The sequence below is a fragment of the Balaenoptera musculus genome, chromosome 11 (genome assembly GCF_009873245.2).
Source record: "Balaenoptera musculus isolate JJ_BM4_2016_0621 chromosome 11, mBalMus1.pri.v3, whole genome shotgun sequence".
Taxonomy (NCBI): domain Eukaryota; kingdom Metazoa; phylum Chordata; class Mammalia; order Artiodactyla; family Balaenopteridae; genus Balaenoptera; species Balaenoptera musculus.
Window position 1 is genome coordinate 69,860,964 of NC_045795.1, and position 13,708 is coordinate 69,874,671.

The 13,708-nt window shown below is 43.1% G+C and overlaps 1 protein-coding gene across 1 annotated transcript in view; it reads left to right on the forward strand.

Moving 5' to 3' along the window:
- CACNA2D3 (calcium voltage-gated channel auxiliary subunit alpha2delta 3) overlaps positions 1-13,708 on the forward strand; it is a 768,110-nt gene that overhangs the window by 601,222 nt on the left and 153,180 nt on the right. The window contains 7 exon segments of the mRNA XM_036869418.1: positions 2,448-2,519; positions 2,777-2,838; positions 4,205-4,272; positions 8,274-8,319; positions 8,479-8,576; positions 10,146-10,239; positions 13,189-13,284. Coding sequence (XP_036725313.1) covers positions 2,448-2,519; positions 2,777-2,838; positions 4,205-4,272; positions 8,274-8,319; positions 8,479-8,576; positions 10,146-10,239; positions 13,189-13,284 — 536 coding nt within the window.

Below are 13,708 nucleotides of genomic sequence, written 5' to 3' on the forward strand. Positions count from 1 at the left end.
TGTGCCATGTTCTTTACCTTCATCTGATTCCCAGGACTGGGTTCTGAGTGTCTACCTTCAGAGTTCCCACACCTCCAGAAAGTTCATTGCTCTTATTCTTCACCTGTTGGCCTTTGGTTGTCTCTTTGGTTTCGGTCTCTTGTCTCCTTGGAAATAAGGTACATTTGAGACATGAATTCCTTCACTACCAACGTGCTTGATTGGGAAAACCCAAGTCACCATTTCTCTCCTAGGGATTTGCACTACCTTGATTAGAGAATTCTGGAACCTATACAAAGCATCTCTGTGAAGGCTACACAAGATCCCACATGCCCATGTGTCCACCAGTGGGGTTTGCATGTAAGTAGCAGAGGGCAGACTTTAGGTCAAGATCTGGGAAAGACCAGACAAGCAGAGCCCGCTGAGGAAGAAGCAGCATTGAGTCTGCCCAGCTGCAGAGAAGTTCTTGGAAGGACCATCCTGCTTCTCTTGGCAGCTAGGATCTTGTTGAATTTAATGACCACATTTATAACATAGACCCTGTGTACTTCCAAAAAAGATGTGAGGTCATATCTGTGTCAAACAAACTGGAGTTTGAATCCTACTATTTTGAGCTATTGAAAGGGGTCTGACATTAAAGAAAAGGGAGGAGGATGATAATGAAGATGATGATGATGCTGGTGAGGATGATGATACAGGACAGGTAACATCTATTGAATGCTCAGGGGTTACCAGGCACTCTTCTACATATGAGCTCATCTAGTTCCCACTACAACTTTATGAGACAGTCTGTGCTGTCATTAGTTCCAGTTTGCAGGAAGAGAATCTGAGGCACAGAGAGGGTAAGTGATTTGTTCAAGATCATAAACCTCTGGCCCCAGAGTCCATTTCTGAACTCCAGGGCTATCCTGCCTCAGTGTTCAATAAGTGTAATCTATTTCCATTATAACTGAAGAAAAGGGAAAGACTAGACTAATCATCTAAGCATCTGCCTCCAGAAAGCATTAGTGACCCTGGCCTTGGACCCTCCCAGGTCCTGACGCTGATTGTTCTGTGCTACTGGGAGTTGGGGGTGGGGTGGCACTGAGGCATGGAGAAGCTTACCTAATCTCTGACTTGCCTGGGGAATGTGAGAGGGGAAGGTCCCAAATGGCTTTAGGCAGGCACCAGAAAGAGGAAAAATGAAAACCATGTCAAAGATAAATCGAGCCGTTCTTAAGAGTTAGAAAGTAGACTTAATTAGGACCAGCTCTCCCCATCCAAAACCACAAAAGTTAAAATGGGAAAATATTTCCAGAAATGCCCATTATGTGTTGTTAAAAAATATCTAGAGTAAAATATATGTTTTATTTTATACATGCCTCCAGCTAAAAATTATGCTTTTACCCTCTCTCACAGAAGATGAGAATATGAACCCAAATCTAGACAGCCCCACATCAAATTTAGGTTGCTTGCAAGCACTGTAGTTCTCTATCAGCCAGATCTTATTCAAGCTCCTCAAAGGAGAAAAAGAAAGGAAAGAATTAAAAAATAAAAATAAGAAAATAAAAACAAGCCGTGGGGCTGGGAAAGAGCCTTTCCTGACAGGCTGTGGCATGTCAGCATTTGCTCCTATTTCATTAAATGGCTTTCCCGTCGTCTCCTATTGGTGCCCATGACGGCACATCTTTCATCACTGTGTCTGCTGTCCTTCTCTGAACTCACGGAAGGGCCACAAGTAATTAGCAGAGATCAGCCAGGGGTGGGGGAAGGGAGGGAGGCTCACCGTTCCCAGATGGGACCTCCAAAAATCAAATACAGGGTCGCCCTATTCACTGCCCATCGGCCTCAGCCAGGCCTTTCACTGGCCCAGGTTTCTCAGAGTATTTGAAGATGATTCATGCTGTGAAAAACTAATCCCTGTCTTCCAAATGGTTGGCTTTCAAAAAAAAAACAAAACAAAACAAAAAAACTACTGTGTAGGAAAATATCTTTAACTTGATTATGTTTTGAAAAATGATTTCTCCATGACAAACCAATACCCTTTTTGAAAAAGTAACTCGTCTCCCTTGCTTCTTTTTTTTTTTTTTTTTTTTTCCCCTTGCTTCTTGAGTGTTTTAGCATTTGCTGGGGGTCCGTTCTCTGACTCTCAGGATTTGTCAACATTGTACAGGCTTTTTTGGTCATTGTTGCCCAGAGGTTTACACGAGCACCCCAAATTGAAGTTGATGGTCATTTATTTATTGTTGTTAACCTCTCTTCCCCTGGACAAGAGCGGTTGGGTGTTTATTCTTCTGAAGCCCCATTTCAGAGGTCTGAGTGTAGTATGCAGACTTACTGCGAAAGTACCCCAAGAGTCAATGGGGAAACAGCCCAGCTCTGTCATACACAAGCCACCAAATGTGCTCCCAAGCTGGAGGGTGGAAGGTGTCCAAGACAGTATGGTAACCCTGGGAAGAACTAACTCCAATTTTCTTTTATCGTTTTAGTTAAGAAATGCCATGGTGAATAGGAAGACGGGGAAGTTTTCCATGGAGGTGAAGAAGACAGTGGACAAAGGGGTACATTTTTCTCAAACATTCTTGCCGCTTAATTTAAAACAAACCACTGTGAAAAATTAGCTTTGAAAGCTCTATCTGGAGTAAATATCTTTCGCTGAGATCATTTTTCTCTTGTCTTTACTTATCTCAAACAAGATTCATGTAGTACTGTTAACCTGATCATAGTGTGTCCATTTATTTTTATTTATTTCTGAAAACTTCACCTAGCAGACTAACCATGTTTTCTTTTCTCTACGACTTTTTTTTTTTCAATCTAGAAACGGGTTTTGGTGATGACAAATGACTACTATTATACAGACATCAAGGGTACTCCTTTCAGGTAGAGCTGACCATAATACATGGACATTCCATCAGACCCATCAGTTGTGTTTGTACAAAACCTGCTGACGCTTTCAGAGCTCATCATCTGAAGATAACCAAACACCCTGCCGAAAGGCCGGAAAGAGTGAGGAAGGGGCTTTTCCCAGGCTGCTTTTGCTTTTGTTTTCCAGAAGGGGGAAGATGGTTCAGGCTCACCTAGGAGAACTCACTCAATTTGTCATGGCTTTGCATCTCATTATCAAGCAAATAAGCTTCTGGGGTTCTAACTAAGGGTAGATAGATAAATTCAGAGGGTTACCAGGGTCCTTAACCATCTAACTTGCTGCCTTTTATTTCCATGATCCTTCACACTTGGAGGTAGCATATTCATCCCTACATGTCGTGCTTCCGTTTTAGTTTCTCTGAACTGTTCTGTGCTTGTCTGCCTTTGAATCCTGTTATTTCTCTTTGTAACAATCCTGAAAAATGCATTTGCCCCCTTGCCTGCTTTCAGAAGTGTATGTGGCATTCTAAAGTTTCCTGCTATTAACTTAGTGTGATAACACTTTTTGTAAAAAGTTATGTTGGTAGGGCTTCTTTGTGTTCCTGAACTGGTGCCTTGCAGAGCTAAGGAGAGAAAGAATTTACTAACTATAGATTAATCTTTAAAAAAAAAAAAAATGTGGCATTGTTGTTGTATACGGCCAGGGATCATGGGTGGATTCCATTTGGAGCCAGAACAGTTGATGGAACACATGACTGCTAAGTGGGTTTACCAAACGAAGAGACTGTGTTATCAAAACATACTCTCTGACTTTAGGCAATGAAGGAAGGAGCTTAAATCAAGACTTTTGAGAGTGTGAGAGTGTGAAAAATCTATCAGACAAGGGAGAAGGTTGGGCAGAGAAGCCCACCATACAGTCATGTAGCTACGTTCAAGTGGCAGTGGAAGTGTTCATTTTTGCCATTGAGAAGGGGTTAATTTTCCCTCGTCCCAAACTCTACAGTCTGGAAAGAGCCGTGTGTGGCTGAATGTAGGGCAGGGGTGCATAAGGTGGTAGTGAAGAGCAGGACACGTAGCTCTTGCAAGAGCATCCAGAAGAAGGGCTTGCTAGAAGGGCTTGTAGGAGTTGCCACACCTCTTTAAACACACACGGGAGCCGCCCATTGCTGTTGCACTTCCAATCAGAAATTACACTGAAGCAGCTGATTGAATCTAAGAAACACCAACACCAACTATAATCAGTGGGGTTTTGAAAGTAAACTTGAAAAAAATTGTTTACAGAACATGAAATGGAAATGTGAAAACGGAAAATAAAGTTCACCTGCAAGTCTATTCCAGTCAATGTCATGGATTTCAAGGTCTGCTTTGTTTCTCTGCACAGTTTAGGTGTGGCGCTCTCTAGAGGCCATGGGAAATATTTCTTCCGAGGGAATGTAACCATTGAAGAAGGTGAGATGCTGCCTTCATCCATCTTATCCTTTTGTGTGGGAAGAAAGCCCTGAAGCCAGCTATTGGGTTAGCTGAAGAATTTGCTCATCTATCCAACCCTTATTCCAATCCCTGGACATGTGACTCAACCATTTACCCACCTGATGTTACCTTGCTCTCCTAGACTGATTCAGAATGGTGGGACTCCCAACTAGTGGTGGCCTTCCTTATGATTCCATTTATTTATGTTCTGCTTTCATCCACAAAGTTGTTGGGGCAACTCATAGGAATCATCCATCCACCAACTGTATTCTTCTCATACATAAAAATTAGTACCAAGAAAAATACGAATTAGTGTAAAAACTCAAGCCCAGGAAAAGAAAAAGAAAAGAGAGGTGTGCGAGCCTTAGTCTTCTACACAGTTGAGCCACAAATTTCACTTGTGTTTCAAGGCAGCCTGGGTCCAAGGGAAACGTGATCATTCAAATGATTTAGTAAGTCAGAAACCCGCACTTCCTGCAGTGGAAGTGTGGAGTCTTAACCACTGGACTGCCGGGGAAGTCCCTCTTCTTGTCTTCATAAAGCACCAGTGCACTGGAAACTCCCAGTAAATGGTAGCAGTTGTTACAGCCCTTTAAACTTTAAAACTGCTCTCACCCCCATACTGTCCTTTTCATCTCCCAACAACCTAGTAGCTCAGAGAAGTTATCTTTCCCAGTATCACCAGCTCACAAGGAGGAGTAGGACTGACCTCTGAAAGGCTTCACTCCCAGAGTGGCCTTGAGTTAGTCACTTGCCCAACCTAGGTGTTCTGTTTTGCATCTTGACAGAGAAGGAGTTGGACCAGACCCGTGCTCTTTGTGGGTATTCTCAGGGAGTGTGGCCAAGAGTGGGAAGGTCAGTTACAAGCTGGGTTTTAATGGGTTAGAGCTGGTTACAAATGAGTTTGGTGAACTTCCAGAAGCTAGACCGCCTTGTGGCGCACTCTGATGATGCAGTGGAGAATGAAGAAGGAGATTGGAAGTCCCTGAGATGCCAGGTTTCATAGATGGCCTTCTGGTCTACTCCTGAGTGTCCCTGCATTGTTTCATGGGTTTTGGGTTTTGTCTCCCAACTGACTGTGAGATCTTAAGGAACAGGAAGGATAGTGAAGAGGTCATCTTGACCGGGGCAGAACCCAGAGTATGCCCACTGCAGAGATAATCAATCATGTGCTCCCTCTTCCTAGAGACAGGCAAGAAAAAACAGGCAACGTTGTGATTTGGGCAAGATACTCAACAGGATGTATTCTCAGGGATCATTTTTTTTTTTAACTTCTTTAATTTTCTGGCTCCATGAGCCATGTGTGGCTCTGTGGATGTCACTGCTCATAAAGACAGAAAATTCACATCTAAGCCATCTGAGGTCAAGATGAGGAAATAGCTCATGGTCAGAACAGTAAAAGGAGAGATTGTTAATGGATTGTTTGCTTCTCTTGTGTTCATTCCCTTAGTCAATGGACCTGGCCCTCCATCTTCTCTCTCTCCCTCACACACACACACACACACACACACACACACAGAGTTGTTTTGCATTGTTTTTTGGATCATTTCTTCATTTCTTTAGCCACTATCATCTTCTGTTAGGCTAAGAGCTCACACAGAGAGAATTTCAGAGCCAACTGCAACCATCATGCAAGAAATTAGTTTGAATCCTAGGCAAGGGGAAGAGTGTCTGGTTATCCACACAAATCAGGTCAGATCTTCCTTTCTCTGTTGGTCCTCTGTAAATAGGAGGGCTTCCAATCCTGCCAGCTTTGCTGAGTGACAGAGCCTGAGAAAGCTGCTTCCCCTGGGCTAACTAGTAGAGGGGCTTGTCATCCGTAAAGGCCATGGCTTGATTACCATTCTGCTCTGTTCTTAAAGAAGGCAGGAGTTTCTTAGGGATGGCGACCGCTTCTGAAGGTTGTCCCATAAAGAATGCTCTCCCATAGACAGTAGGAATTTTCAACCTGCTTTGACAATGGCAGGTATTACAAAGATGGTGAACAGGCTGATTTTGCTCAAAATGTAAGGAGTTGCTACTGAGGTTGAAGGTATAGGCTGTAGTTCTACCTGCTGAAATCGTTTCTCTTCTGAATCTCCTTGACACTTTGTCTTTATATATATGTAGTACACAGTACTTGTTCAATAAATTAGAGCTTATGTCATTATTGTCAGCATTATCAATCAAACAGTAGGTGTGATTTTGTCAGGAGGATCAAAATCGGAGGTGAGAGAGTTAGAGAACAGTCATATTTCCTTGGTGGCCTAGGAACTCAGAGAGGAAGCAATCAAAAAGATCTTCCCTTCAGGGTCTCATTGATAGGTCCTATGAAATATAGGCAGAGAGGGCTTTGCAGATGAAGGTTGATGAGAACAGAAACTAGAAATATATTATATATAGAATTGATATCATTAACCCAGTATTCCAGGAAGGTGAGATCCCAGCTCAGGGCCTCTTCACCTGTGGTTTCTTCTGCTACAAGCACTTCAGTTACTACGTGGTTCTCTCCTCACCTCCTCCAGGTCTTTGCTTAAAGTCACTGTCTCAGTGAAGCATCCTGACTCCCACAGTTAACAATGAAACTCTTTCCCTCATCCCTCCCCATCTCTTGGTACCCCCTCTCCTTGCTTCATTCTCTTTCTTAACTTCATAGCCCTCACTACTGATAGGCTATGTATTTTAACTTTATTTACTTATCTCTTTTCTGCCGCTAGAAAGTAAATACCATGAGAGCAGCAGTGATTTTTGTATTGGTCACTGCTATGTTCTCAGGACCTAGAATAGTACCTGGCACATAATGGATGCTCAGTAAATATATGGAAGGAAGAATGGGAGGGAGGGAGGGAGGAGTGGAGGGAGCAAGAAAGGGAAGAAAGGATGGATGGATGCATAGATTGTCCTAGGGACTAATCACTATTCCATTCAACCCTCTCATGCAGTCTGTGAGTTAGGCACTATTACCCACATCTTCTGACTGGTATAAGTCAAAGAGTTGAAGCGACATTCCCAACATCATTCAACCAGAAGGTGTTGGAGCCAGGATATGGCCACTTGGGTCATATAGTATGATATTCTATATAATTCATTGCCTGCTTCCTATAAAATCAAACAGGAGTGTGTGATGATAGTTCTAGTATTTTGCTATTTATTTTGTACATTTGTATTTGAGGAGGAAACTGGAATCCTGAGTGCAGTAAGATACTGTTGGTCACTTGGGAAACTGACATTCTCAAAAATTGGAGTTCCTGAGGTTGTCACTCAGAAGTGTTTGTCTGCTGATGACCCATCAAAATGAAGTCACATGAAGACACAAGGAAAAAGAGTGATTTCACAGAGTTAGGGTGTCTCGGGTATTCTATATATAAAAACTCCCCAATTCCCTGCAGGCCTCAGTTCTCCTAGCTATCTCTCCAGACTGATGATTCATTTTAACTTAGCATCCTGTATCAACTAGCAATTTTTGCTGGTCAAAAACAGTTGAGTATTGGCAATCTCATATCATTCAACCTATAATTTCACCCTCACAACCACCTGTCAGTTAGGGACTATTATTATTACTGTTTTGCACATGAAGAAAGAGTAAATCAACCTGCTAACATCACACAGGAGTTTAGTGGCCCACCCAATTTCCCAACTCAGGCTGTACTATACGGGCCTCCAAAGTTGGTGTCTCCACCATCTTGCTAAGCTTCTCTCCCAGGACTCACTGGTGCATCATTTATGTTCAGGGAGCTAAGGCTTTCCTGGGAGACTACCAGGGAAAGTTGCAGTGGTGGCTGAGTGAGGCGGACGTGGGGGGAAGGTTCTGCCTGGGAAGAGAACTTGTTTCCTATGTGCAAAGTCCCTTTTCTCAGGCAGATATCTTTGGGGTTGATGTCTACCCTTAACCCCCACCCCCCATGGCCTTGCCCATTTGAAGCACAGGAGAGGATGAGGGGGGTGGTCAGTGCCCCACACAGATGGTACTTACTCATGATTCCCTTCTCCTTGACCTCCAGGCCTGCATGACTTAGAACACCCTGATGTGTCCTTGGCAGACGAATGGTAAGAGTGGAACAATTCTTCCTCAGCATTGGTGTTTATCGCCCTCTTTGATTTCAAGTTGTCTGTACTCCCTTGCCCAGTTCTCCTGGTTCAAAGGCAAAGGAAAGTGATGCCATAAATATGTACATGTTCTTGTTTTGGGCCATGTCACATTCCTAGGTCCTACTGCAACACTGACCTACACCCAGAGCACCGTCATCTGTCTCAACTAGAAGCTATTAAGCTCTACCTCAAAGGCAAAGAACCTCTGCTCCAATGTGAGTGTGCTTCCAGATGCATGTGTGTGTGCCTATGGCGGTCAGACGGTGGTGGGGGGTGTGTGTGTGAACTCAAGACCATATTTCCCCTCAGTTTTCATGGGAAGCTTTGCTTTGCCAGAGATGATCAGTCACATTAAATCCAGCCAAATGTCTGCTTCCTGTAGGAACAGGAAAAGGAATGTGGGTTACCAAGAGTCATGCAGAATCCCCAATCCCAGTTTAACCCTTCACATTGGATTTGTCCCCTTACCAAACCATTTAGTCAAGCACCTGAGTAACATGAAAATGTTTCAACTGGGAGGGGACTGTCAATATCTGCTTTTTTATTTTACAAAGAGAAACAAGGGCTGGAAACAGGACTTGTCTCATCCAAGGCCATAATCTAGGCCTCCTGGTTCTGTCCAGTGTGGGATTGCCACTGTGACATGTTGCTTCTTGCACTGTATATTCTGCTGCCCCTCCTCCTACAGAGTGCCCTCTGAGGGAGCTCAGCGAGTCAGAAATGGCCAGTATCTGGTGAGGGGGGCAGGGAAAGTGGGGCAGGGAGAGAGCAGAGCGGGCCTGATGCTCACCGAGTGCAAGAACAGTCCCTGAACGAGCATAAATTAGTTCCAGTAGCTAATATATGGATATATGTATATATATCCATATACAGTATGTGCCATTATTTTCATTACTTTGTATATTAAGATTTATATATATGGTATAATATATATTATTCTACAACTTGTGTTTCACTCATTATACATTATATTTTTTAGATATATTTGTGTTGATCATTTAGCTCTGATGCATTTATTTGAGTTACTATATAGTATTCTACTATGTAACTATATCTCAGTTTATTCATTGCCTTTTTGATGGTGAGTTGTTTCCAGTTTTTGCTTTTACAACAAAGCTGCACTGTCTTCTTGGCCACCATCTAAGGTGATGACTGGCCTGCTGTAGGTGATAAAGCTGTAGGGCTTTAGGACGCCTCTGCTAGACTCATGATATCCTCCTGATTCCTTGGCCTCTTCCACAGAGCTCTATCAAGAATTCATTTGGATAAGGACAGATGTCCTACTATAAAATGAAAAAAAAAAAATCTTAGATTTTTTTAGGAATGACAAAATAAGAGTCCCAGAAGTTCTTACGCTATCATATCCCTTTCCCTTACAACCAAGATCAGGGCCCTGAAGAATTGCAAATTTTGATAGAGGACAGAAATGGGGATGAAAAGAGCAAACTGAGGAGTGCTGCCTTCTGATCTCCGAATCCCAGAGTTGGCGTGCTGGTCTATGGCATGAACTACTAGATGGGGAGGGAAAGTAGAAAACTGAAGCGTGAGACACCCAAGACTCTCAATTTACTATCGTCTCATCCAAATGCTTTGGGGGCCCTTGTATTGCAGCATATCAGGTGTCAGAACTGTTTCATATTTTCAGCTGGTGGGAGGTTAACGCAGGAACACACCGTAGGAGAAAGTAGCCTGTAGATACTGTAAAATGAGCCCAGTGAGCACTTCTCAGGCTACAATTTGGGGTCTAGCCAAAGCCATCTTCTCAAGTCTATCCCTCCCAACAGGTGATAAAGAATTGATACAAGAAGTCCTTTTTGATGCTGTGGTGAGTGCTCCCATTGAAGCCTATTGGACCAGCCTTGCCCTCAACAAATCTGAGTAAGTGGTTGCACGTGTCCCCCTTTCATGGCCATTTCCCCACAAGCCGTCCGAAATATGGTTATGGTTTAAAGAACTAAACTGTTTTAGGAGGCTGGTGTTAAAGTTCTTTAATTTTCCCCAAAGCTCCAAACCACAAGAGCTAGAGCAGATTAGCGGCTCTGGCTTGGATGGCAAGCTCCCGGGTTTGACATATAATTTGTTTGAGTTTTAACATTACATGAAATTTGGTATGCTGAGGTAGGGTGACACTTCCGAGAGAGAGGGAGGCGGAAGGAGCATTTTGCTTCCTGCCCTGCCGTGGCTCTCTCACCTTCACCGTCTAGAGGGAACTTGGGATCTGGGCCAGGCTAGGTTGCAAGGAGGACAGGGAAGTGAGAGCTCTATCTCATTAGGGTGTCAGATATAACCCTGCAGTTTTATTTCTGAAGTGGAGGATGTAGGGGGAGGAGGGCAGGCAACGGTAGTTGTTGTCAAAGACTAGGGTGAGAACTGCTTCAGCAGCTTATTTTTAATATTAATACTAGTATTTTACTATTTTAAGTAGGCTGTTAACAATTAAAAATAAGAAAAAAAATTATTCCTTTTTCCTTATACCTTCATGTCATACATTATTCAGTTCTCTCTCCTTTTTTATTCTTTATTAGTTCCTTTCCTTTTTTTATCTTCCCTTTTGTATATTTTCCTATATCAGGTCTATTATTCATTCTGTTCTCATTTTCATTCATTCATTCATCAGATATTGACTGCACGTCTGTTATGTTCCAGGCACTGGGCTAGGTATTGGTGAAATCGAGGTAACTCAATCAAACACAGTCCTCACCATCATGGTACCTGTGATATATAGTGTGCTATATGATTAAGAATTGTGATAACTATGAAGGAAAATTAGACATGTAGACAGTAACAAGAACTAGAGTGGAGATAGAAGACAGGAAAGGCTTTTCTGAGCAGGAACTAGTTCAAGGGTTCCCTGGGAGCATTCCGGGGAATTGGAACAGTATGTGCAAAGGCCCTGAGGTGAGAGAGTATTTGACATGGTTGAGGAATTTAAAGAAGGCCAACAGAACTGAAATGTAGAGGGTAGGCTGGAAGATGTCAAGAGACAAGGGTACAGTAGGGCCTGGTGGTTCAGGACCTTGGGAATCAGATTACGGATTTTGGCTTTTATACTCAGGATACTGAAAAATCATTGAAGAATTTTAGGAACGACATTTTAAGATTTTAAGAAGGAGATGATCAGATTTGCATTTTAAAAAAAGACCCTTCTACTGCTATGTGGATAATAGAATGTAATGGGGGTAAGAAAAATAGTAAAGGCTCCTACAGCAGTTCAAGGGATTTGCCACTTGGACCAAGGCAGTGGCAGTGGGCACAGAGAGAAGGGATGTACTTGTGGCATGCTTTGGAAGTAAGACCCCCAGGACTTGGTGATGGGTTCATGGTGTGAGGGGAGGGAGGCTGAGCTGTCAAGGATCATTCTCAGGTTAATGACATCAATACCTGGGTAGATAGTGGTGCCATTTCCTAGGACAGGAGACAATGAAGGAAGAGCAGGTTTGGGACTGGACATGGCCAGAATTCTTTTCTAGACATTTTATAGTTAAAATGACTCCTAAGCATAGATGTAAGGTAGGTAGTTTAACACATGAGTCTGGACTCCCAAAGATATAACCACTCTCATTATATTTGGGGGTATCCTTGGACTGCTTACCTGCATGGATCTTATTCCCTGGGAGGTTTGGAAAGAGTCAAAGCCTTTCCTGTGATTGCATTCTCTAGTGGAAATGTTTCTTTTAGGTTCTCATGAAACACAAAATCCTCTGGAAAGATTGCTGGTTCACCCCTAACAGATGCTAAAGATTTCCAAAATGGTAGCTTGCTTTGTAGTCCACATCTGTAACTGATTGGGCAGCCTGGCTTTCCAATTTGGTGTAGGCTACAAGCAGAAACAAATGCATAATGTTTGTTTTGATTCATCCCTTAAATACTTAAAGGTAGTATTGACCACTTTGACAACCATCAGAGATCAAGTAACTAAATTATCTTATACTGAAGACGACATGGATGAAGCTTTGAATCAAATTGCTACTAGCATCTAGGGCAGGGAAGCAAACTCAGGAATCAGTATTCTCTTCATATTTTTTTGTAGAATAAAATTGTATATTTGTGGAGAAAGACCATTTGCTGTTTTTTTGAAGAAGTATCCACTGAGAAAACCCTGAAGAACATGTTCAAACATATAAAATTTGCCTTGAATGTTGGAGTAAAATCTTTGGTGAATTTTCAAATGAGTTTTCTTTGCTAAGGCTGTCCTTAGAGTTCCTATGTGTGGCATCCTGTAGGGCTATTTACAGAAGTCATTTCTTTACTCATCCCTCTGGCGTTGGTGGTGAGGATAAGGCCTATTCTTTAGTAGAAGTTACCAGTTGGTGCCCCCAGAATGGTGTAGAATTCAAGTGCTAAACACTTCCAGGCTGTGGGATACTACAGACTTGAGTCAGTGACTCAGTTGCTTCTTTTCGCTAATGGCAGATTCCACTAACGGTCTCAGAACCAAGAAGAGACTTGGTAGCATCAGTGCAAAAAGCTAGCTCTAAGGCTTTTTTTCCTCTCCTTAAAGTTGGCCTGCTCTTTCTGAACTTGCACCCAGAACCTTGAGATAAAGGTGTGTTTATTTAGCGTTCGGGATGCATTTATTTCCTCATGCTGCTTTTTTGGTCATGGACTTCTTACTTTTTCTGGCAAGAATTACCACGAAAACTTTTGTAAGGAATAAAGAGTTTGCATCCTGTGTGTGCATGTGTGCGTATGTTTCTATCATTTCTCCCAAAATTTCAGGCTTCAAGACTGTTATTTCGTAAAACATTCCATGAGTCTTAAAATGCAGAAGCCATTATCTGCTTACTGTCTGGCAGAACCCCCCTGATTCCTTCTGCTCTGTTTCAGGAATTCTGACAAGGGTGTGGAGGTGGCCTTCCTCGGCACTCGCACGGGCCTCTCAAGAATCAACCTGTTTGTTGGGGCCGAGCAGCTCACCAATCAGTAAGTAGGGAGCTCCTGAAGTGGGACATTGAAAGGGAAGCTTCTACCATTTATTGATTCCACCAGCAGTAGAAACAAAATTCAGGCCACCCCAGGCCTGTTGACATTTTTCCTCTCCGTTCTACCTCGGGGGCCGCAGTGTGTGTGTTCACCTGCCCATTGTTGGCCCTTCCACGACTCTGTGTTTTTCACGCTTGTTGGCTTCTGTCCACTGTCCTGGAGTCCTCTCCTGCCCTGGTGAGTCATTTCGCTCAGCTCTGGAGATGGTGTGGCTGGTAAGGGAGCAGCCAGTGGGAGGACTCACTCACCTCCTGACAAATGACCAGAGGACCTTCAGCTGTCCCGCAGGTCTGCTGAGGAATTCCTGCCTGTCCCGAGAAGCAGTGTTTCAAGTCTGGTGTTTATTTGTTTGTGTACGTTTTAG